Here is a 17,872-nt window from a genome sequence, read left to right on the forward strand (position 1 = left end):
TGATTATAGTTTAATTATTTATCTGTTTGGTCACATAATACACTCATTAAATAAATAAATCATGAAGAAAAATATATATACACAAGATTTACATATGTACAAATCTACAAGAAATAAAAATAGAAGTAAATATACACTATAAATAAAGGAAAGATAAATGATGAGGTTCAATAATATGGATGGAAAAGCATTGATATGAATATGAGGGAGTAGTTGTACAGCTGGAAAATATTATATAACTTAAATATACTGTCTATCTATCCATCTATTCATCTATCTGTCTAAAAATAAATAATAAAGTTTAAATCAAAATTAAAGGCTGAACAGTTTGGTCAGATTCAGATAAAGAAAACTCTACTGCTGTGTTTTACTTCCTGCATGGCTGAGGCCTTAAATAAACATATATTCACGGTATTTGTTCATTTTATTAATAATAATCTTATTTTTTATAGAACTTTTTCAAATCAGCTTTACAAAGTTTTTCACAGCAACAAAACAAATCTGCAGTTTTATCAACAGGAGCATGAAATCAAACAAAAACCGAGTATCTACTGACAGATTCTACTGAGAGTTAATGACAATTAGTTATTTCCAAAAGAGTTTCTTGAACTCACTGTCCCTCCTTACACACTTCAACATCTGATCAGCAATAACATCAACTGAACATTTCTGGTAACTGCTGATCAGTCGTCTTTAGTCCGTTCCTCAGAACAGAACCACTTCAGTTCTGAGATGTTGGTGGGTTTCCTCACATCAACTGCTTGCTTCAGGTCCTTGTATAAAGAAAGTTATCATCTCTAGCTTCAACGTGTCTTAAACTCTAAACACAATGATCTACTTCCACCACCAGATATTAAATGTGTTTTCATTGGTTGCAGTGACGTACTGACCCAACACCATGACGACAACACTACAGTTTATATGATCACTGACATTGATTAGTTGTTACAGCCCAATACACATTTCTAATCATAATGTTTATCTCTAACTGATCTGATTCACTGGTAATATCTTCACTGGGAGTTTATTATCCCCATTGTTAATGAATGGAAAGATCCTCTCAGTGAAAGTGCGTTTGAAGGTGTGTATGTGTTTGTTAGTATCAAGATCAGAGAACGACAGTTTTCCTCTGTTCCAGTCCAGATTCACTCTGATCCTCTGGAGCTTCTTCTTTACTGAGAGATAAGTGAAAGGATCTCGTGGTGAATATGCTGAGTATTTACCTTCACTGAACCATATTCCCCACGATCCAGATCCTGTGTCTTTCTTCCTCTGTTCAGACTCTGCTGACACACCCAGTCCCCATCCTGTGCTATCTCCAACCTCAACATCCCAGCTGTGAGTCCCTGAGTTAAAGCCCTCAGAGCCCAGGACAGACCAGTGATAACCAAACCTCTCTGGATTATGAGGAAGATGTTGTTCATCTCCTCGTCTCACACTGGTCAGATCTTCAGACAGGATCAGTTCTGGATCAGCAGTGTTTGGATCCAGAATGACAGGAGTGTAGGAGACCATGTCCTTCATCTTGTTCCAGATGTTGAAGGTCAGGTTGCCCAGATGTTTGGCCTGGTGTATCAGAGCTCCTGAGGGCAGCTGTGGATCATCCAGCAGGGGGCAGCGCTGGACTCTTTCCACTGCAGCCTTGTAGTTGTTCAGGAATGAGACGTCTTCAGCTCTCAGCTCCTCCTCTGTGGCTCTGACTGTGTCTGAAAGAGCTGCTATCTCTCTGCTCAGAGTCTCCATCTTCTCCTTCATCATCTGACTCTTCTGCTCCTCTTCCTCCCTCAGTGCAGCCAGCCTGGCCTCCTCTTCCTCGTCTAGAAACTGGTGAAGCTTCTTGAACTGCTCCTTAATCTGCCTCTCTGTGTGTTCGGCCTGGACCTTGATGTGTTTTTCTGTTTCATCAAACTTCATTTTAACTTGTTCACAAACCTTTAACTTGTCCTTTAAGGGCTCCAGAGTTTCCTGAAGGTTCTTCTTGTGCTGTCGTGCAGCTTCATCAATGGGTCTGAATCTGTGGTTGGAGTGTTTTTTTGAATCTCTGCAGACGACACACACTGGCTGCTGATGGTCCAGACAGAAGAGTCTGAGTTTCTTAGAGTGCAGACTGCAGCGAGACTCTGGAGATCTCTGATCTCTCTCGTTTAAGAAGGACTCACACAGGTTCTTCAAGGCCAAGTTTAAAGGTGGTTTTTCCTTTGAAGATCTTCTCTTACAAACTGGACACTGGTGTGTTGGTTTCTCTCTCCACCAGTTCTCCAGACAGACTTTACAGCAGCTGTGGCTACATGACAGAACAACAGGATCTCTGAAGACCTCCTGACAGACCGGACAGCAGAGATCCTCCTCTAATCTGGAAGCCATTTAGTCTCTGAGTGAAGCTGAAACACAGCAGACACAAAGTCCAGTCAGTCATGGCTCTCCTCCATCTTCTACTAACTTCCCTGAAGCTTCCTTTGACTTTGAGTCCTGTTTTTGGTTAAACTCACCTTCAGTGTGTGGAGAGTCAGCAGCTTGAAGCAGCAGTGTTGTAGTTTTCCACTTTTCTCTCCTGTAGCTGGACTCACTCAGAGGAAGGTGTTAGTTTGGTCTGAAGGTGAATCTGATCGTCTGTGTCTCTCTTTAGTCTCACACAGTGATAAACTGTTTCCTGGTTTGTCTCAGGTAAATCACGTGAGGGGGCGGAGCTACACATGTTGTTGGACCTGTTAGTCAGGGGAGTGTTTCAGTCCAAAGGTGTTTTATTGTGGAGTGAGTTGCTTCAGTGTGTGTTTTGTGTATATTGATATAAACAGAGCTGCTTAAAAAATCTGTTGATGTCCATGAACATCAACAGATTTTCACACAAATCCTGAAAGTAGACAAAGATAGAACCCAATAAACACATGGAACAGAAAAATCTAAGGTTTGGGGGTTAAAGAGTTTTATTTTCAACACAGCCTTCAGCCAAAAAGTCTGGACAGACGTCAGGCTACAAAGTGCATGTAGTTCATTCATTCATGTGTTCATCCCATCAGTAAAACGTGCAGCTGATTATAAATGCTTCTCCCCAGGGTCGACACAGTCTCATCACTTCATGTTTTTTATTATTAACACGACTCTGCAAAGTAACTACAGCTGTCAGAAAGTGTGTATACGGTATAAAAGGTTTATAATCATCTAGAAGCAGGAAGTAGCAGAGACGTCAGAACCAGAGATAAAGTCTGTAAATGATTATAGTTTAATTATTTATCTGTTTGGTCACGAAAACCACTCATTAAATAAATAAATCATGAAGAAAATTATATATACACAAGATTTACATATGTACAAATCTACAAGAAATAAAAATAGAAGTAAATACACTCCTGATCAAAATTTTGAAAAATTGCAAGAATTTACATTTTGCACTGTTGGATCTTAAGAAGGTTCTAAGTAGTGCTTCAAAATGCGTCGTCGTCGTCGTCTTCCGCTTATCCGGGTCCGGGTCGCGGGGGCAACAGCTTCAGCAGGGAAGCCCAGACAGCCCTCTCCCCAGCCACTTCCGCCAGCTCCTCCGGAGGAACCCCCAGGCGTTCCCAGGCCAGACGAGAGATATAATCCCTCCATCGTGTCCTGGGTCGGCCTCGAGGTCTCCTACCGGTGGGACATGCCCGAAACACCTCTCCCGGGAGGCGTCCGGGAGGCATCCTTACCAGATGCCCTAGCCACCTCAACTGACTCCTCTCGACGTGGAGGAGCAGCGGTTCTACTCTGAGCTCCTCCCGTATGTCCGAGCTCCTAACCCTATCTCTAAGGCTGAGCCCGGCCACCCTACGAAGGAAACTCATTTCGGCCGCTTGTATTCGTGATCTTGTTCTTTCGGTCATTACCCAAAGTTCATGACCATAGGTGAGGATTGGAACGTAGATCGACCGGTAAATTGAGAGCTTCGCCTTTCGGCTTAGCTCTCTCTTCACCACGACCGACCGGTTAAGCATCCGCATCACTGCAGATGCCGCTCCGATCCGCCTGTCGATCTCTCGCTCCCTTTTACCCTCACTCGTGAACAAGACCCCGAGATACTTGAACTCCTCCACTTGAAGCAGGACCTCCTCCCCGACCCGGAGTGGGCAATCCACCCTTTTCCGACTGAGGACCATGGCCTCAGACTTGGAGGTGCTGATCTTCATCCCAGCCGCTTCACACTCGGCTGCGAACCGCCCCAGCAGGAGCTGGAGGTCGCTGTTCGATGAAGCTAAGAGGACCACGTCATCCGCAAAAAGCAGGGACGGGATCCTCCGATCACCGAACACAACACCCTCCCCCACCCGGCTGCGCCTAGAAATTCTGTCCATAAAAGTTATGAACAGAACCGGTGACAAAGGGCAGCCCTGGCGGAGTCCAATCCTCACTGGGAACAGGTCCGACTTACTACCGGCTACACGGACCAAACTCGCACTCCTTTGGTACAGGGACTGAATGGCCCTTAGTAAGGAGCCATCCACCCCATACTCCCGGAGCACCCCCCACAGGATGCTCCTGGGGACACGGTCGTAAGCCTTCTCCAGATCCACAAAACACATGTGGACTGGTTGGGCAAACTCCCATTTCCCCTCCAGCACCCTAGTGAGGGTAAAGAGCTGGTCCATGGTTCCACGTCCGGGACGAAAACCGCATTGTTCCTCCTCGATCTGAGGTTCAACCATCGACCGGACCCTCTTTTCCAGCACCCTGGCATAGACCTTGCCAGGGAGGCTGAGGAGTGTGATCCCCCTATAGTTGGAACACACCCTCTGGTCCCCCTTTTTAAAAATGGGGACCACCACCCCGGTCTGCCACTCCAGAGGTACTGCCCCCGATGTCCACGCAATGTTGCAGAGGCGTGTCAACCAAGACAGCCCTACAACATCCAGAGCCTTGAGATACCCAGGGCGGATCTCATCCGCTCCCGGAGCTCCACCGCCGCGGAGTTGTTTTACTACCTCGGCGACTTCTGCCCCAGAGATTGGATGGTCCAACCCCAGGCCCTCCGGCTCCGTTTCCTCTATGGAATACGTGTTGGTGGGATTGAGGAGCTCCTCAAAGTATTCCTTCCACCGCCCGACTATATCCTCAGTTGATGTCAGCAGCTCACCACCCCCACTGAGAACAGTGTGAGCGTGTTGCCGCCTACCACCCCTGAGGCGCCGGACGGTTTGCCAGAATCTCTTCGGAGCCGATCGATAGTCTTCTTCCATAGCCTCACCGAACTCCTCCCACGCCCGACTTTTTGCCTCAGCGACTGCCCTCGCCGCAGACCGCCTGGCCATCCGGTACCGGTCAGCTGCTTCAGGAGACCCACAGACAAGCCATGCCCTGTAGACCTCCTTCTTCAGCCTGACGGCTCCCCTCACCTCCGGTGTCCACCAGCAGGTTCGGGGGTTACCGCCGCGACCAGCACCAGCGACCTTGCAGCCGCAACTTGCAACAGCCGCCTCCACAATGGCGGAGCGGAACATGGCCCATTCGGACTCAATGTCCCCCACCACCCCCGGGACGCGGTTGAAGCTCTGCCGGAGGTGGGAGTTGAAGACCATGTTGACAGGTTCCTCCACCAGGCGTTCCCAGCAGACCCTCACTACTCGTTTGGGCCTACCAGGTCTGCGAGGCGTCTTCCCCTGCCATCTGATCCAACTCACCACCAGGTGGTGATCAGTTGACAGCTCTGCTCCTCTCTTTACCCGAGTGTCCAGAACATACGGTCGCAGGTCAGATGATACGACTACAAAGTCAATCATCGACCTACGACCTAGGCCGTCATGGTGCCAAGAGCACCGATGAACAACCTTATGTTCGAACATGGTGTTAGTTATGGACAAACTGCGACTCGCACAGAAGTCCAATAACTGAACACCACTCGGGTTCAGATCAGGCAGGCCGTTCCTCCCAATCACGCCCCTCCAGGTCACGCTGTCATTGCCCACATGAGCGTTGAAGTCTCCCAGCACGACAATGGAGTCCCCAGTCGGGGCGCCATCCAGCGTCCGTCCTAGGGACTCCAAAAAGGGCGGGTACTCTGAACTGCTGTTTGGCGCATATGCGCAGACAACAGTCAGGACCCGTTCCCCGACCCGAAGGCGCAGGGAAGCAACCCTTTCGTCCACCCGGGAGAATCCCAACGTACAGGCCGATAGTCCAGGGGCAAGCAAAAAGCCCACCCCGGCCTTCCGCCTCTCACCCGGAGCAACTCCAGCAAAGAAGAGGGTCCAACCCCTCTCGAGGACTTGGGTTCCAGAGCCGACGCTATGTGTCGAGGTGAGGCCGACTATATCTAGTCGATAGCGCTCAACCTCTTCCACAAGCTCCGGTTCCTTCCCCGCCAGAGAGGTGACGTTCCATGTTCCGAAAGCCAGCTTCCATAACCGAGGATCAGACCGCCAAGGCCCCCGCCTTGGTCTGCTGCCCGATCCCCATTGCACCGGACCTTTCATATTCCTCCTGCGGGTGGTGGGCCTACAGGGAGGTGAGCCCATGTCTCCCGTTCGGGCTGGGCCCGGCCGGACCCCATGGGCGAAAGCCCGGACACCAGGCGCTCGCCCACGAGCCCCAGCCCCAGGCCTGGCTCCAGGGTGGGGCCCCGGTAACCCTCCGGGCCGGGTACACGTTCTCCTCTTGGTCTTCTTCATGAAAGGTCATCTGAACCGTTCTTTGTCTGGCCCTTCGCCTAAGACCAGTCTGCCTTGGGAGACCCTACCAGGGGCAAATTGCCCCGGACAGCATAGCTCCTAGGGTCATTAGGACACTCAAACTCCTCCACCACGATAAGGTGACGGTTCAAGGAGGAGCTTCAAAATGCAAAAAGAAGAAATGGGAGTGAGACAAGAAAAAAAAAAAAATAAAAATTAAACTGAAATAGGCTGTTCATCAGCTGATCAATAGTTTAAGACCACAGCCTTTAAAAGCCCAAATCTTCGCAAAAATGTGGATTCAGTGTCATTTTCTGTCAGGTACCCACACTGTCATGACCTCCTGATGGCAAAGGCAAAAAAGCTTTCTCTCTTTGAACACGGTTGGATTGTTTAGCTGCATCAGCAAGGCCTCTCGCAGTGTGCCATTGCTGCTGAGGTTGGACGCAGTAAGACAGTCATTTTAAACTTCTTAAAAGATCCTGAGGGTTATGGGGAAAAAAAGGTCAAGGGGTGGACCCAAAAAAATTTCACCGGCCCTGAGCCGGAGGATCCAATTGGCTGTCCGTCAAGACACGGGATGATCCTTGGCCCAAATTAAGCTTGTCATTGGTGCCAACTGCAGTCCCATAACCATTAGACGGCATCTGCGAGAGAAGGGTTTTAAGAACAAAAAAATGCCTTCAAAGACCTCGTCTCCTTCAACGGCACAAAATTGCCCGTTTGGAGTTTGCACAAGAGCACCAAACATGGGACATTGAAAGGTGGAAGAAAGTTTTATTCTCTGATGAGAAAAATTTTAACCTTGATGGTTCTGATGGCTTCCAACGTTACTGGCATGACAAGGAGATCCCACCTGAGATGTTTTCTACACGGCACAGTGGAGGGGGCGCCGTCATGATCTGGGGGGCTTTTTCCTTCAATGGAACAATGGAGCTTCAGGTTGTGCAGGGGCGTCAAACAGCAGCTGGCTATGTGGAGATGTTGCAGGGGGCATCCCTCATGACTGAAGGCCATCGTCTGTGTAGTAATGACTGGGTTTTTCAACAGGACAACGCTGCAGTTCACAATGCCCGCCTGACAAAGGACTTCTTCCAGAGAAATAACATCACTCCTTTGAACCATCCTGCGTGTTCCCCTGATCTAAATCCAATTGAGAACATTTGGGGTTGGATGGCAAGGGAAGTTTACAAAAATGGACGCCAGTTCCAGACAGTGGATGCCCTCCGTGAAGCCATCTTCACCACTTGGAGCAACATTCCCACTAGCCTCCTGGAAACACTAGCATCAAGCATGCAGAAACGAATTTTTGAGGTGATTAACACGACTGGCGCAGCTACTCATTCTCGTTTTTTTGAGATGTGGTCTTAAACTTTTGATCAGCTGATGAACAGCCTATTTGAGTTTAATGGTTGTTTGCAATAAATTGCTTACTCATTTTTTTTTCTTGTCTCACTCCCATTTCTTCTTTTTGCATTTTGAAGCACTACTTAGAACCTTCTTAAGATTCAACAGTGCAAAATGTAAATTCTTGCAATTATTCAACTGGTCTTAAAATTTTGATCAGGAGTGTATACACTATAAATAAAGGAAGGATAAATGATGAGGTTCAATAATATGGATGGAAAAGCATTGATGTGAATATGAGGGAGTAGTTGTACAGCTGGAAAATATTATATAACTTAAATATACTGTATATCTATCCATCTATTCATCTATCTATCTATAAATAAATAATAAAGTTTAAATCATAATTAAAGGCTGAACAGTTTGGTCAGATTCAGATAAAGAAAACTCTACTGCTGTGTTTTACTTCCTGCATGGCTGAGGCCTTAAATGAACACACACACACACACACACACATATATATATATATATATATATAAATAACTTCTTCAAATCAGCTTTACAAAGTTTTTCACAGCAACGAAACCAATCTGTAGTTTTAACAACGGTTGCATGCAATCAAATGAATAATAAACAAAAATATGCCCTGGCTTTGCCTCCCCCCAATTAGGGCCTACATGGATGACATGACAACTACGTCAACCGCTCCTTGTACCAGAAGATTGCTGGATAAGCTAAACAGCAACCTGCAGTGGGCTAGGTTGAAAGTGAAGCCTATTAAATCTAGGAGTATTTCAATTGTTAAAGGAAAGGTAGTAGATAAGAAGTTTGTTATAAATGATGAGGTGGTTCCCACAGTGCTGGAGAAGCCAGTGAAGAGTTTGGGAAGATGGTATGATGCAAGTCTCAGTGATAAGGCGCAGTTTGAAGGGTTGAGGCAGGAAACGGTTCAAGGTATTTCAAGCATAGACCGGTCAGGGCTACCGGGGAAGTTAAAATTATGGTGCTTGCAATTTGGTTTACTGCCCCGGCTAATGTGGCCGCTAACAGTGTATGAGGTTGCCCTTTCAAAGGTAGAAAAGTTAGAAAGGATGATTAATTTATCTATCAGAAAGTGGCTTGGTATCCCACGCTGCTTAAGTGACACAGCCTTGTATGGGAAAGGCATATTGGAGCTCCCAGTTACCAGCTTAACAGAGGAGTTTAAGTGTGCTAAAGTTAGACTGGAAATGACTCTTACTCAGTCAAAGGATCCAGTGGTTAGGAGTGCAGCGCCCACTGTTAAGACAGGGAGGAAGTGGAACCCAAAAGAGGCAGTGCAGCAAGCACAGGCAGCTCTTAGGCATAGGGATATCATAGGCAATGTACAGCAAGGGCGTGGAGGCTTAGGGCTGTGTGCAGGGAAACCTCTGTGGAGAAAGGCATCAGCAGTAGAAAGGAGAAAGATGGTAGTGGAAGAGGTACAGAAGCAAGAGGAAGCAGTTAGATGCACTAAGGCAGTGTCGCAGGCTAAGCAGGGTCAATGGGTGAACTGGGAGAGTGTGAATAAAAGGAAGTTGAAGTGGAGAGAGCTTTGGAGCATGGAGGCTAGCAGAATTAGATTTATGATAGGGGCTACTTATGATGTGCTGCCAACTCCCCAGAACCTAAACCAGTGGGTAGGTGAGGATGCTGCCTGCCCACTGTGCACTTGTGTTTGCACGCTTAGCCATATTCTGACAGGTTGTAAGGTGAGTCTTTCCCAAGGACATTACACCTGGTGTCACAACCAGGTACTAAAATGTTTAGGAGTTGCAATAGAGAAAAAACGGGTGAATGTAAATTCCATGGCTGTTAACAGGGAGAATAGACTCATTAAGTTTGTACGGGAGGGAGAAAAGGCTAGACCAGCAGGCATCAGGCATAACACGGGACAGCTAAGAGTGGGAGGAGCCTGGGAGATGAGGGCAGATTTAAATGGACATCTAGTTATTCCAGCCGAGATAGCTAGCACCCAACTACGGCCAGATCTGCTGTTGTGGTCTGAGCCAGAGAAAGTAGTCTATTTCATAGAGCTGACTATTTTGTGGGAAGATAGAGTTGAGGAGGCTAACGAGCGCAAGAGAGCTAAGTATGCAGAAATAGCAGCAGACGCAGAGCAGAATGGATGGAAGGCTTATCTCTGCCCGTTAGAAGTGGGTTGCCGTGGATTTGTGGCAAAGTCGGCGATTGCTCTTCTGAGCGAGCTGGACATACGAGGAAAAAGTCAAAGGACTGTGGTATGTAACAAGTCTCGGGCAGCAGAGAGAGTGAGCGAGTAGGGCTGAACGATATATTGCATTTGCGATAATATCGCGATATGATCAAGTGCAATTTTCTAACCGCAAAGGCTGCGATTACGGCTGCGATTATAGCCTACCATGCTCACGTTGTAGCGCCCGCAAAGTCATAATCACAAAAACACACCTCCATTCATGGCTTCCTCCGTCATCCACCCACATTCATCTCCTACTCCAATGGAGATAATCCACCGATTCCCGCGTAGTTTGAATCCGTCCTCCAGGAAGGACATTTATGATGAGTGCAAGTCACCGGTGAGCCCCCGCCGATACCGTTCCAGTGGAGCAAGTCCGACTCTGACTGACTGACTGACTACGTTAAAAAACTTCGGTACCGTGAGTACTCGTGTGCATTTTTGTTTTGTATGTGCCGTTTGCTGCACCGCGACGAGAGGCGCTCGTTATTTTGAGTTATTTCCTTATTTTGTGTCGGAGCCCGCGGTAAAACCCGGAGCGGTGTTTTGAGTTGTTGTTTTGTGGGGGCGCAGGTACTGGACTGAACTGTGATTTTGCGGAACACTGAAACAGACTTTTCCAACCGGACTGAACTGAAATTAAGAGACGGACTAAGGCGCACCCTTTTTTGTTTGTTTGTTTTGGCACTGATGATCATAATTGTGGTTATTATTTTGTGTGGGTTGACTAATTATTTTTTTGTTCTGTTTTATTTTACGTTGTCAGACTTGACTCTGACTGGCACCCCAACATTAAAACGAGTCAAACCCGCTACAACGTGGCATGCGCGTGACATGCGCGTGTAAAACGTGTGAGCAAACGAGATTGTCTAATCACAGAGGCTGCACTCTGGTCACGTGACAGTATACTATTGTGTATGTTCAAAATACTATTGTGATTGAATTAGTCAAATAAAAATGTCAGTCATCAATTCTTGCATCACCTCATGTCATCATAACAGGTCTGGCTTCCAGGAAAGAACCGTTTCTTTTTAATCTAATACAGTGTTGGCCATACTATATGATGTATTGCTTGTCTTTGCTTAATAATACAGAAGACAAAGACCTTTAAAATCGCATATCGCATCGCAATCGCAATATTGGCATGAAAAATCGCAATTAGATTATTTTCCAAAATCGTTCAGCCCTATGAGCGAGTGGCTATGGGTACGTAGAAAGCATGCTAGCTGGGGAGCTAGCTAAAGGTAAGGATGGCTGTGTAACATTAGCATGCTTGCAAATCATGTTAGATGTGGTCGGTTTGGTTCGTCGTTCAGTCCGCATCAACGGGGCGAATCGCGGTAGATTTGTTTGTTTGTTACGTGATTTGTTTGTTTGTTAGGTGGTTCAGTCCGCATCAACCGGGTGAATCACGGTAGATTTGTTTGTTTGGCTCGTGGTTCATAAAAGGACTAGGCTAATGATTGAAATATTAGTTGTTGATAGACATTGAACGGTGAGGAAAGCAGGGTTGTGCAGTGGCAGCGTGGAGGGGGGTGACACCAGGACGCTGGAATTCACTGTTAAGCCTTCTCGAGGTGTCGTGAGCCTAACTTAACGAAACATCAGTGAAGGGAGGTGCCCACTTGAAAACCCCAATGACATGCTGCATACTGCTGTTGTTATGGCCAGGTTCCTGATGTCTTCATGTTGCTTGGTAGCTATGGTTAGCTGCTGAGCGGGCCATACAAGCCAGCAGCGTTAGCTTAGCTTATATTTCACAAGGTTTGCATGATCCTCTGCTGCTCTGTGGCCATACAAGCCAGCAGCATTTACTTAGTTTATTTAGATTGTAGGTTAAGCTAGCCAGCAGTATTTGGTTAGCTTATATTTCACAAGGTTTGAGTTAGCGTCTGCTGCTGAGCGGACCATACAATAGCAGCATTTACTTAGTTAATTTATATTGAAGGTTAAGCGTCATATCACATGACTATAGGTTTATCAGGGTTTCTCAGTTGAACAGGGCCTCTAAATGTGTTTTGCCGGGATTTTGGCACAAGGGATTGTTACATCTAATCCTGTATATTGATGAATAAATAAATAATAAAATTTAAATCAAAATTAAAGGCTGAACAGTTTGATTAGATTCAGATAAAGAAAACTCTACTGCTGTGTTTCACTTCCTGCATGCTTGAGGCCTTAAATAAACACACATATATATATATATTCACGGTATTTGTTCATTTTATTAAAACTTATTTTTTATAGAACTTTTTCAAATCAGCTTTACAAAGTTTTTCACAGCAACAAAAACAAATCTGCAGTTTTAACAACAGGAGCATGCAATCAAACAAAAACTATAAAATAAAAAACAACTCAAAAGTATGAATGTTTATAAACCACATGACGTCTCCAGCTAAAATGAATCCAGCCGTGGAGGTATTTAATTTGAACACACCGAGGAACATTTACATCCACAAATGTCTAACATATAACATCTACATGACAAGATCGTTTAAAATCTTCAGAAGAATAAATAAAATCAGGATTAGTTACATCCAGACGTGTGATAAATATTTATACGATTTGCAGCATCTAAAACTACGACTAGACACAGCTAGGCCGAGTATCTACTGACAGATTCTACTCAGAGTTAATGACAATTAGTTATTTCCAAAAGAGTTTCTTGAACTCACTGTCCCTCCTTACACACTTCAACATCTGATCAGCAATAACATCAACTGAACATTTCTGGTAACTGCTGATCAGTCGTCCTCAGAACAGAACCACTTCAGTTCTGAGATGTTGGTGGGTTTCCTCACATCAACTGCTTGCTTCAGGTCCTTGTATAAAGAAAGTTATCATCTCCAGCTTCAACGTGTCTTAAACTCTAAACACAATGATCTACTTCCACCACCAGATATTAAATGTGTTTTTATTGGTTGCAGTGACGTACTGACCCAACACCATGACGACAACACTACAATTTATATGATCACTGACATTGATTAGTTGTTACAGCCCAATACACATTTATAATCATAATGTTTATCTCTAACTGATCTGTTTCACTGGTAATATCTTCACTTGGAGTTTATCCCAAGTTTCAATGTATGGAAACATCCTCTCAGTGAAAGTGTGTGTGATGGTGTGTATGTGTTTGTTAGTATTAAGATCAGAGAACGACAGATTTCCTCTATTCCGGTCCAGATTCACTCTGATCCTCTGGAGCTTCTTCTCTACTGAGAGATCAGTGGAAGGATCTGGTGGTGACCATGTTGAGTATTTACCTTCATTGAACCCTATTCCCCACAGTCCAGATCGTATGAGTCCCTTCCTCTGGACAGACTCTGCTACCACACCCAGTAACCATCCTGTGTTATCTCCAACCTCAACATCCCAACTGTGAGTCCCTGAGTTAAAGCCTCCAGATCCCAGGACAGAACTGTAAGAATCAAACCTCTCTGGATTATCAGGAAGATGTTGTTTATCTCCTCGTCTCACACTGGTCAGATCTTCAGACAGGATCATATCTGTTCCAGCAGTGTTTGGATCCAGAATGACAGGAGTGTAGGAGACCATGTACTCCATGTTATCCCAGATGTTGAAGGTCAGGTTGCCCAGATGTTTGGCCTGGTCTATCAGAGCTCCTGAGGGCAGCTGTGGATCATCCAGCAGGAGGCAGCGCTGGACTCTTTCCACTGCAGCCTTGTAGTTGTTCAGGAATGAGACGTCTTCAGCTCTCAGCTCCTCCTCTGTGGCTCTGACTGTGTCTGAAAGAGCTGCTATCTCTCTGCTCAGAGTCTCCATCTTCTCCTTCATCATGTGACTCTTCTGCTCTTCTTCCTCCCTCAGTGCAGCCATCATGGCCTCCTCTTCCTCGTCTAGAAACTGGTGAAGCTTCTTGAACTGCTCCTTAATCTGCCTCTCTGTGTGTCGGGCCTGGACCTTGATGTGTTTTTCTGTTTCATCAAACTCCACTTTAACTTGTTCACAAACCTTTAACTTGTCCTTTAAGGGCTCCAGAGTTTCCTGAAGGTTCTTCTTGTGTTGTCGTGCAGCTTCATCAATGGGTCTGAATGTGTGCTTGGAGTGTTTTTCTGAATCTCTGCAAACGAGACACACTGGCTGCTGATGGTCCAGACAGAAGAGTTTGAGTTTCTCAGAGTGCAGACTGCAGAGAGCCTCTGAAGATCTCTGATCTCTCTCCTGTAAGAAGGACTCACACAGGTTCCTCAATACCAAGTTTGAAGGTGGATCATCCTTTGAAGATCTTCTCTTACAAACTGGACACTGGTGTGTTGGTTTCTGTCTCCACCAGTTCCTCAGACAGACTTTACAGAAGCTGTGGCTACATGACAGAATAACAGGATCTCTGAAGACCTCCTGACAGACCGGACAGCAGAGATCCTCCTCTGATCTGGAAGCCATTTAGTCTCTGAGTGAAGCTGAAACACAGCAGACACAAAGTCCAGTCAGTCATGGCTCTCCTCCATCTTCTACTAACTTCCCTGAAGCTTCCTTTGACTTTGAGTCCTGTTTTTGGTCAAACTCACCTTCAGTGTGTGGAGAGTCAGCAGCTTGAAGCAGCAGTGTTGTAGTTCTCCACTTTTCTCTCCTGTAGCTGGACTCACTCAGAGGAAGGTGTTAGTTTGGTCTGAAGGTGAATCTGATCGTCTGTGTCTCTCTTAAGTCTCACACAATGATAAACTGTTTCCTGGTTTGTCTCAGGTGAATCACGTGAGGGGGCGGAGCTTTACCAGAACTCCTCTCATAAAAGTTGAACTTTGACCTGTTAGTCAGGGGAGTGTTTCAGTCCAAAGGAGTTTTATTGTGGAGTGAGTTGCTTCAGTGTGTGTTTTGTGTATATTGATATAAACAGAGCTGCTTAAAAAATCTGTTGATGTCCATGAACATCAACAGATTTTCACACAAGTCCTGAAAGTAGACAAAGATAGAACCCAATAAACACATGGAACAGAAAAATCTACGATTTGGGGGTTAAAGAGTTTTGTTTGCAACACAGCCTTCAGCCAAAAAGTCTGGACAGACGTCAGGCTACAAAGTGCATGTAGCGCATTCATTCATGTGTTCATCCCATCAGTAAAAGGTGCAGCTGATTATAAATGCTTCTCCCCAGGGTCGACACAGTCTCATCACATCACATCAACACAACTCTGCAAAGTAAGTGTGTATACGGTATGAAATTGTTAGGGATTGATGTTTTCACCCCCACCCAGAATGAGAGTAGCCTTCAGAAGAAGCATAAGGTGTTTCAAAAATGATGACCAAGCCACAGAACTCAGAGCTCTCATCACTTTATTAACAACCAAAAAAAATATAACCTGGCAGCAGAAGCCATCTGGTTCCAAGCCCAGCCCCACAAGAAAAGGGCCCCCAGCTAACTTAACACATCAGGCGCGTTCGACTTCATGCAGATCTGTGCAGATCTGACTTGACGTGATGCATGCTGGGTAGAACAAGTTCATTTTAACCAATCATATTCGAGATCTATGAGCATAACAACCCAGCATGCATCACGTCAAGTCAGATCTGCACAGATCTGCATGAAGTCGAACGCGCCTATTCTCTTAAGTGTAGACTAAACCATCAAGGGACAAAGGTAGAAATGAAAACAACCAAACATAGAAACTACAAATGTAAACAAGTTTTTAAATGAAACCCTTTTAAAAATACATTAACTTCAAAACAAATATTTTAATCTTAAATATATATTAGACTTAGCAAAAAGAAAATACAAAAGAAAGCAATCCCATTTTCTCCCCCTCCAAATCCTAGATGGTCCGGTCTGTATTGGAAGCACCTGGTGTCTATGTGGTGTTCAAGTGCGCTTCTTGAACACCACCTTGACCGGAACACCTCCAAAAGAGAAAATGGTTAAAATCAAAACACCAATGAAATAAACCCTGGAGAAAACATATTAACCAAGTCAATGTATTAAACTAAACAGCTCCATATTTAGTTAACAAATATTAACTAAATAAAAAGATACTAAATAAAAGTAAATATTCAAATAAAGAAAGGGCTGACCTGACAGGTGAGGGAGTGAGTACAGCTCCCTCACAGAAATGTTTATAATTATCTAGAAGCAGAAAGTAGCAGAGACGTCAGAACCAGAGATAAAGTCTGTAAATTATTATAGTTTAATTATTTATGTGTTTGGTCACGAAAAACCCTCATTAAATAAATAAATCATGAAGAAAAATATATATACACAAGATTTACATATGTACAAATCTACAAGAAATAAAAATAGAAGTAAATACACTCCTGATCAAAATTTTAAGACCAGTTGAAAAATTGCAAGAATTTACATTTTGCACTGTTGGATCTTAAGAAGGTTCTAAGTAGTGCTTCAAAATGCAAAAAGAAGAAATGGGAGTGAGACAAGAAAAAAATTTGAGTAAGCAATTTATTGCAAACAACCATTAAACTGAAATGGGCTGTTCATCAGCTGATCAAAAGTTTAAGACCTTAAGTTCAGCCTTAAATGAACACACACATAAATATATGTATATGTATATATACACTATATTACCAAAAGTATTCGCTCACCTGCCTTTACTCATTCTATGAACTGAAGTGCCATCCCATTCCTAACTCATAGAATTCAATATGATGTCGGTCCACCTTTTGCAGCTATTACAGCTTCAACTCTTCTGGGAAGACTGTCCACAAGGTTGAGGAGAGTGTTTATAGGAATTTTTGACCATTCTTCCAAAAGCGCATTGGTGAGGTCACACACTGATGTTGGTCGAGAAGGCCTGGCTCTCAGTCTCCGCTCTAATTCATCCCAAAGGTGTTCTATCGGGTTCAGGTCAGGACTCTGTGCAGGCCAGTCAAGTTCATCCACACCAGACTCTGTCATCCACGTCTTTATGGACCTTGCTTTGTGCACTGGTGCACAGTCATGTTGGAAGAGGAAGGGGCCCGCTCCAAACTGTTCCCACAAGGTTGGGAGCATGGAATTGTCCAAAATGTTTTGGTATCCTGAAGCATTCAATGTTCCTTTCACTGGAACTAAGGGGCCAAGCCCAGCTCCTGAAAAACAACCCCATACCATAATTCCTCCTCCACCAAATTTCACAGTTGGCACAATGCAATCTGAAATGTACCGTTCTCCTGGCAACCTCCAAACCCAGACTCGTCCATCAGATTGCCAGATGGAAAAGCGTGATTCATCACTCCAGAGAACGCGTCTCCACTGCTCTAGAGGCCAGTGGCGGCGTGCTTTACACCATTGCATCCGACTCCTTGCATTGCACTTGGTGATGTGTGGCTTGGCTGCAGCTGCTCGGCCATGGAAACCCATTCCATGAAGCTCTCTGCGTACTGTACTTGGGCTAATCTGAAGGTCACATGAAGTTTGTAGCTCTGTAGCAATTGACTGTGCAGAAAGTCGGCGACCTCTTTGCACTATGCGCTTCAGCATCCGCTGACCCCTCTCCGTCACTTTACGTGGCCTACCACTTCGTGGCTGAGTTGCTGTTTTTCCCAAACGCTTCCATTTTGTTATAATAGAGCTGACAGTTGACTGTGGAATATTTAGGAGCGAGGAAATTTCACGACTGGATTTGTTGCACAAGTGGCATCCTATGACAGTTCCACGCTGGAATTCACTGAGCTCCTGAGAGCGGCCCATTCTTTCACAAATGTCTTGTTTCAC

General features: G+C 45.2%; 3 protein-coding genes across 3 annotated transcripts in view; 2 read left to right on the forward strand and 1 right to left on the reverse strand.

Moving 5' to 3' along the window:
- naa20 (N-alpha-acetyltransferase 20, NatB catalytic subunit) overlaps positions 1-17,872 on the forward strand; it is a 163,280-nt gene that overhangs the window by 21,586 nt on the left and 123,822 nt on the right. The gene's annotated exons all lie outside the window — the stretch shown is intronic.
- cfap61 (cilia and flagella associated protein 61) overlaps positions 1-17,872 on the forward strand; it is a 54,194-nt gene that overhangs the window by 12,316 nt on the left and 24,006 nt on the right. The gene's annotated exons all lie outside the window — the stretch shown is intronic.
- On the reverse strand, positions 123-14,616 carry LOC311499645 (E3 ubiquitin-protein ligase TRIM35-like; the record flags this gene model as incomplete). The annotated part of the gene is made up of 2 exons (XM_084560717.1): positions 123-2,049; positions 14,302-14,616. 2 exons carry the CDS (start codon positions 14,614-14,616, stop codon positions 985-987), a joined length of 1,380 nt encoding a protein of 459 aa, XP_084416843.1. The 3' UTR covers positions 123-984.

The sequence above is a fragment of the Chelon labrosus genome (genome assembly GCF_963514085.1).
Source record: "Chelon labrosus genome assembly, chromosome: 14".
In the NCBI taxonomy this organism is placed as follows: domain Eukaryota; kingdom Metazoa; phylum Chordata; class Actinopteri; order Mugiliformes; family Mugilidae; genus Chelon; species Chelon labrosus.